The 7,864-nt window shown below is 36.1% G+C and overlaps 1 protein-coding gene across 1 annotated transcript; it reads left to right on the top strand.

Annotated features, from left to right (window-relative positions):
- Positions 1-2,031: 2,031 nt before the first annotated feature.
- LOC129717152 (derlin-2) lies at positions 2,032-7,503 on the top strand. Its single transcript, XM_055666997.1, has 4 exons — positions 2,032-2,317; positions 2,428-2,573; positions 7,113-7,276; positions 7,403-7,503. The coding sequence occupies exons 1-4, from the start codon at positions 2,225-2,227 to the stop codon at positions 7,501-7,503; spliced, it is 504 nt and encodes a 167-aa protein (XP_055522972.1). The 5' UTR covers positions 2,032-2,224.
- Positions 7,504-7,864: the final 361 nt, after the last annotated feature.

Raw genomic sequence — 7,864 nt, 5'->3', positions numbered from 1 at the left:
CCCGATGGTGTTGCTAAGAAGCCTGGACAAGTTTGGAAATTGACGAAATCGTTATACGGGCTAAAACAATCACCAAGGTGTTGGAATGAGCGATTCAATGAAGTACTTGTGAAGATGGAATTCTCTAGATCAAAGCATGATTACTGCCTTTACACGAAGCTGGTCGACAATGACAAATTGATCCTGATTTTGTACGCTGATGATCTCTTGGTTGCGGGCAATCTTAGTTCGATTGAGCGGCTAAAGGAAAACCTAACGAAGATATTTGAAATGTCCGACTGCGGAGAGTTGCGTCACTTTCTTGGAGTAAAGATCGACTACAATCGGGAAACCGGTGTTATGCAGTTATCACAAAAGGCAAGTATTGATCGTGTGATAAGTAGTTTTGGGATGAAGGACTGCAATCCTGTCAGAACTCCTATGGAAAAAGGATTATCTCTGGATGAATCAGGACCAGTCACAAAAGAACCTTACCGAGAACTGTTGGGATCTTTAATGTATCTCATGCTCTGTGTAAGACCCGATCTAAGCTTTCCGGTTGGATACCTAGGACGTTTTCAGGAAAATCCGCTGGTTCATCATTGGCAAGCCTTAAAACGAGTTGTCAGGCACCTTCGAGGCACTAAGAAATTGGTGTTGCAGTTCATACGAGATGAATCAAGTGTACCGTTAGTAGGATATGCAGATGCAGATTGGGCATCCGACGTTAACGATCGAAAGTCAGTCAGTGGCTATCTTTTCAAAGTTTTTGGATGTTCCGTAGATTGGTGCAGCAAGAAGCAGGCAACTGTAGCAACTTCATCCAGCGAGGCGGAATACGTGGCTCTCAGCGTGGCATCAGCTGAATCAGTTTTGCTTCAGGGCATTCTTGAAGATCTGAATGTTGCTTGCACACCAGTTACTATCTTCGAAGACAATAGAGGCGCCATACACATGGCAAATACCATAGAAACCAAACGTACAAAACACATAGATTTTCGATATCACTTTGTTCGCGATTATGTTGCATCTGGATTATTAAAAATTGAACCAATCAAAACCCAGGATCAAATAGCAGATATGTTTACAAAGGCATTGGATTTTAATCGCTTCAAGCTTCTTCGGATTAATCTAGGATTAACTGATTGAGAGGGGCTGTAATCAAGTAGGCAATCAGCTTGGTAACCATATGTAGCTGTTAGCGACGAACATTTGTTATTTTTCAAATACTATTAATCTAACATTGCTCCTTATCAAATACAGTCGTTTTTGTTATTAGTCTCCAAGGAATATCCCGAACATCCCATTTACAATAAAACCGAGTAGTTTAATTTGGCTTTACATTCCAACACATACAAAATGGCAAAATGATATTGCGACATTCGCTGGTGATAATCACTGTTTGCTGCAACTGTTTATTTTCAGGAAATTCCACGCAATTTGAACTGAATCTGTGTGAAATCTCGATGCCGGATTCTTATGGTTTTTCTAAAGCTCACTTATTGGGAAGTCATCGAGGAATTCCTTTCATGTTCGAAGACAACATCAGACAACAGCTTCGCCATTTTGATTTCTGTGTATTTTCGCACGGAGAGTTCACGCGATACTTCATTCTGTTTGACGTTGCCAAGCTGACGTAGATGCTACGTGATAAAACATAGTATTCATGTGATTTTCACGTAGATGTTATGTTTGTCACATAAATCATGCAAAATGACAGAAAATGAATAAGTACAGGAAATTTCACGTATCAACAACGTGAAAAATATTTTGAGTGTGGAAAGTGTAATTATTAACTTAAAGCCTGTATTACACTCTTTGACCAAGCGTCAAATATATGGCACTTTTTGGCAGATAAAAAATTGGTCAAAGATAATTGTTCGTCACTCTCCAATTCTAACATGGGGCAAACACGGGCAAACAACAAGCTTGATGCCAAATAAATTTGACCATTATGTCAGAAAGTCAAATATTTTACCATTAGACAAAGAGTGTACTGCAGGCTTAAAACATTGGAAATAGACGTAATTTTTTTTTTCAGTGTAGAATCTAAATGTTTATTTTTCTGTTGTTGACATTTAGGACGTTGACACTATAGTTAGAATTTTTGACTTTAACAAATGATTATCAAAATGTTTTAGTTTTCACTAACTTTACATGAAATTATCATCTAGTTTTTACATTTATAACAGTGGGACGTTTAGACTGCCTATATCTTTTTAAATATAAACCGGTTTCTTCAATCATGGCGTATCAAACATTGCGTCAAGAATATTTCCAGATACCGGTTGTAACTCGTGCGTATACAACAGCATGTGTTATCACAACATTATCGGTAGTAAGTACAGTTTATAGTAACTTCAGCAGATATTTAATGTAATTTTTAAAATATATAACGATGCAAAATGTGTCAATCGAAGCAGTGACGTGTCCAACAATTTTTTTCAGCACCTGGAAATAGTGACCCCTTTTCAGCTCTACTTCAATCCTATCCTAATTCTTAAACACTATCAATTATGGAGATTAGGAACAACGTTTCTGTTTTTCGGAACCTTTGGTTTTAATTTTTTATTCAATATGATATTTACGTACAGGTAAGTGAAATAATTTTATCATGTTTGTGATAATATTCAAAAAATAAGCAGTTTCAATCCAAGATAAAACGCCAACCGAAAACTAATAGTATCATAGACCACACCATAGACATTTGAAGTTTATGTTAAAAGATACTATAGTAGCTCTGTGTTTTACCGGGTTATTATTGCCACCCATATTTTTATTTACGGTCGTATCAGACTTTCTTACGAAGAAATCGCGATACGACCGTAAACATACAAGTACACCCTACTTTTCTCAATATCAGTGGTTTCCAACGGGGGATAAATTCGAAAGGTTTTTTTTCCTTTTTTTTGTGAAAAACGGATTTTCAACTTTTCTACGTATAAGGACCAACATGTGAAACAAATTAGACTTGCAGGACAATATGAGACTGAAAGCGCAGCCTCGTATTGCAAAACTCGTATTTAAAATCCTGTCGGGTGGCAGCGAAGCTAATACGCAAGTTTTATCCATATATCCGTTGGACTTTGAAGCTTGTAATCTTGTAATTCAAGTTTATAAATATCGAGTAACACTTAACGACACGCGACGCGTTACAAACACGACACTTATCTGCTTACGTGAAATAAACATATTAAAATCTACTATAAAGGTCGATTGGTTTGGATTGGATTGGGCTACGTGTTGCCCATCATCAGGACCCGTGTCCAGCTGTTTACAATGGTGTTCGTATGCTTCTACGTACTCGTCCCGGAGAGAAGAGAGGCTATTTTGTCCTAAGGTTGGTTAGATTGAAAAGATTTGACGATAACGGTGGGTCATCTTCGTTCTTGAATGGCTCAGCAGTATTGATGATGTGGAGAGACTCCCAGGCGTTGCAATGTGATATTTTTAAAACTGTTTTTAAAAGTTCAGAATTTTCACAGTCAATATTGTGATCCGTACTCGTCCTTTGGGCTCGCTCATTTTGTTTTCGATTTTCCGCAGCATTTTTTTTTCATTGCTCGACAAAATTTTCAGTGTGAATACAGTTTTCCACTGTAAAAAAATACCATCAATATCACTGAGTCATTGATGAACGAAGATGGCCCACCGATAACGTCAAATCTCTTCAAACTAACCAACCTCAGGATAAAGTAGCCTCTCTTCTCACCGGGACGAGTACGTGGAAGCAGAAGCGTACAAACACCATTGTAAACAGTTGGACACGGGTCCTGGTGATGAGCAACACGTAGCCCGGAATCTGTCGACCTTTAAGGTAAATTTTAATATGTTTATTTCATGTAAAAACGATATGTGTTGTGTTTTGTAACGCGTCGCGTGTCGTTTAGTATCATGGTTCTTACGTTAGCACTATTCCCACAATTTAAAGTGAAATATCGAGTAATGCTAAGACGTACTACTGCGCCAACTGTTTTCAATTTGTATAAAGTTTTCAAGATGTGTTTGGCATAACACATCATTTAAAACATTTCGTTTCAAGATTAAAATTTCAGAAAACTAAAAATTTTCACGCAAAACCTAGCTGATGCGAACCAAGCGCCAAAAATATAATGAACACGGGCTGAAGATGAGTTTTAGGCTTAAAAAAATTTCCCTCCGGACAGGACTCAAACCTGCAATTTCCGATGTCTCGGCATGGTGTTTTGGCCAATTAAATTACTGGTAGAGGTAATTTCCCCTAGGACCAAAATAGAAGTTAAGATATTACCGGAGGGTGATACCTTCTAACAAATGAACCGAATGACTCGGGAGTCGGAACTAGTCTATGAAATTTTCTATTGCTAAGTCAGCGATCGCACGGAAGTACGATCGCGCTATTGCACACTAAAAATGATTAATTAAGAGAAAATGTGTCGTTGCTCGGTGCGCTTCAATGCAGTGACGAGTGTTGAACCTCCTGGTTCAACAACCTCCTGATTGTGCAATTTCCTCAATTTCCGAAGTGTTTTTGTGATTGATAAAAATGTACTGTTGCTGTTAGTTCGGGCTGATTTTTTCCTCCGTTAGATATTTCGATTGAAGTTCCTTTTTTTGATTTGCCAGAACAAAGATTGCCAATGTGGTAAAAGAAAATCCTCCCAGTGTTGACCATGAGGTGTAACTCGCTGTTAGTTTCAGGTGTTCCAATTTCTTGATGTTTTGCAGATGTAACTCGTGGACCTATTCCAAGTCATAAAATTTAGAGGGTGTTTGATCGTGGTTTGTACCTGTCGCCGAATACAAGATTTTTCTAAAACTGTAATACTTTTCAACTCAAATTAAGATTGAATAGAAAGAATAACTATGGACGATTAGATTTGTTGACTTGAAAAACACCTAACGTCTAGCGAACATTAATGATATGAGTTTCAATGCATTTTTATTTAGGAAAGACAAAATTATTACCTACAACTTTACCGAAGACGTCACAACGAACAAACAAAATAGCATTTTCAAATAGCTTCTCAAAAATGAGTTTTTTTTTCAGAAAACTAAGCCAATAGCATAAAATGGCACCTTTCGCCCATAAGAACGTCTATGCAAAGTTTCAGCCAAATAAAAAATGCTCGATGAAATTGGTTGCCCGTTTTTGTGAAATTGCACTATTATTAGCAATTCCGTTTTTGAAAAGTGGCATACTTATTTCATTTTCCATTTTTATTTTTGGATGCAGAAGGGGGCCGCAGGGCCAAGTCTCCAGTGTTTAAACACTTTCCATGCTGTACCAGAGGAGAGATTTAGATTTGGCATCGCAGCATAGTAACCCAAATCAAAAATAAATCCTGCGTTGGAATGCCGTATAGTAAGACAGGGTTGAATATTGGGGATAGTCGAAGGGAACAGTGATAGTAGTTGCAGAAAGGTGCATGCAAAGAAAAAATGAGAATAGATATATCTGTGATTTATGTTAATAATTTTCGTCCATTTGTAATATATGTTAGCTATGTAATATTTGTCACCGGCAGGTCTGCGTCCAGGGCTTCTTAAGGCAACCCATCCCAACCGCACATATATTTAAATATTTTTATTCATTAAAACTCTTGTCAGATGAAAAATTTGATAAATAGTAATAACAATAATTAACCTATTTGCTTTTTTACATACCTGTTATGCTTCAATCTTTTACAATGTCGTTTTCGTTTTCGCGGTGTAGCTACACTCAAACGACACTTTTGACACCGTAAATGTTTTATTTGACTTTCTGTACTACAACACTTTTTCCGTCTCTGACTACCCTTTCTGTCCCGGACAACACTCCCTACCTTTTTCTGTCCCGGACAACACTCGAAAAAAGCAGAGTGTACTGTAGGAAGTTACCAACACATTCACACGTATGTGTCCAAACTGGTTTGTTTTGGTTCTCGTTCCACGTGATAAAGTGTCAGGTAAATTTTTTTCCAGCACATTTGCGAGATGGACATATGAAATGGAAACGAGACAAAATGACGATGGCGATAATGACAGAACAAATTGACAGCTATCTCATTATTACGCATACCAATGCAACCGCACTGAAAATGTTTTATTCGAAACTGCAAATTGTAGTCCGGAAAAAGTGTAGCTACACCGCGAAAACGAATTCGACATTACCCTGTTTTATGTTTGTTACCTTTAATAATTTTTTCTTTGACCTTTGTTTGATTGTATTCCTCAGGGTAATTACTTGATTCTTCGTTTGTTCTAATTTTTGATTTTTCTCGCATTTGAAAAAAAAAGAAAAGAAATTAGATTAATAATTTGATTGGAACAATGAAAATTGATGTAAATAAGTCTGAATTCCGACCGCGCATATATCTAATTACTGGTTGAGCGTTAAGCGAAAGTTTCACCTTCATATTGTAGTTTTTGAGCAGCCGTTTTGTATCAGGGCTGAAATGTTTACCGCGACCTTTACCGTTAAACAAAAAGCAAAATTATAAACCCAACTTGTGAATTATAAGTTTGTCTGTACAGACTGACTGTTTCCACTCACAGAAAACCGTTAATCAATAATTTTCAATAAGCAAATTGTATTGATAGTTACGTCACGATGTATTATTTACTTGATAGCCATTATTTTTTCCACGTAAAATATTGGTCAATGAAAGTATTTTTTGCTCACGGACAAAATACCATGAATTTTGACAGATAGCATTTTTTATTCATTGCCCATGAAGTAAGCAATCTCACACAGATATTGCGTTCAAATATGCCCCATGCATGATAAGTTAAAATTCAGATGAATTTATAAGCAATGCTCTCATCTATTATTTTTTCCACCACTGTATACAGACTCCGTTCGATTTTAGCACGGTTCAATTTTGGCAACATTAAAAATTTTAGTTCTTTTTCTTGAAACTAGAAATAATAAATTTTCCCTTTTGTTTTGTTGTTTTGATCTATTTCTCTTTTTGTTGCTAAATTTTTCATAAGACACCCATCGAAGTTCACGTTTGACGACTTTGATTAAGATTGCGAACATACTTTTGATATGATTGATATTTATTTGTTTCATGAAATAAAATCCCATACTTATAAAATGTTTAATTATGAAATGAAATGTAATGTATTATATGTGTTCATCATTTTTCTTAAAATGTGTTTTATTCTAGGTACTGCCGCATGCTAGAGGAAGGTTCGTTTCGTGGGAGGAGTGCTGATTTTATAATGATGTTTTTATTCGGAGGTGTTGTTATGATTGTATCCTTTTGTAACTTTTTAATGTTAAGTCCATCAATCGCTGAGTTAAGTATACGATATTTTGGAGGAGCGAAAGGTATATTAGAATGTTTTAAAATCTTGTTACTTCAAATTGATGATGAATATCTTTAAAAAAATTGATATTGAATATCTATCGTTCATTATATGCTATCGTAAATTTTTAATCATCTTTCGATAATAGCAGCGGTTCTCAACCTTTTTTGTCCGCGTACCCCTTGGTGCTATTTGCCAAATCACTTGTACCACCTGGCTTGGAATGTTCTTGCAGAGTGGGAAGAGTAGTGGTAGATCATGTTATGGTAGTCTAGTTCAGAATTCAAATTGAACTATGGTTTGTTTGATTGCTACAGTCATGATTTAAAAGCAAGTTTGAAAAATAAATTTAGTATTATGAAGAAAAATTACTATGACCGCCATTACTGATTTTTCTTTCGCGTACCCCCTGAAGGTTTTCGCGTACCCCAGGTTGAGAACCGCTGGATTATAAAGTTTGAGTTTTTTTCGACAGGAGTTCCCCGTGCAGGTTTTCTGCACTTCATTCTGTGGTATCTGTGGTGGTATATATATATATATATATATATATATATATATATATATATATATATATATATATATATATATATATATATATATATATATATAT

Source organism: Wyeomyia smithii, chromosome 1 (assembly GCF_029784165.1).
Source record: "Wyeomyia smithii strain HCP4-BCI-WySm-NY-G18 chromosome 1, ASM2978416v1, whole genome shotgun sequence".
Taxonomy (NCBI): Eukaryota; Metazoa; Arthropoda; class Insecta; order Diptera; family Culicidae; genus Wyeomyia; species Wyeomyia smithii.
This window is presented reverse-complemented; position numbering and strand designations above follow the sequence as displayed.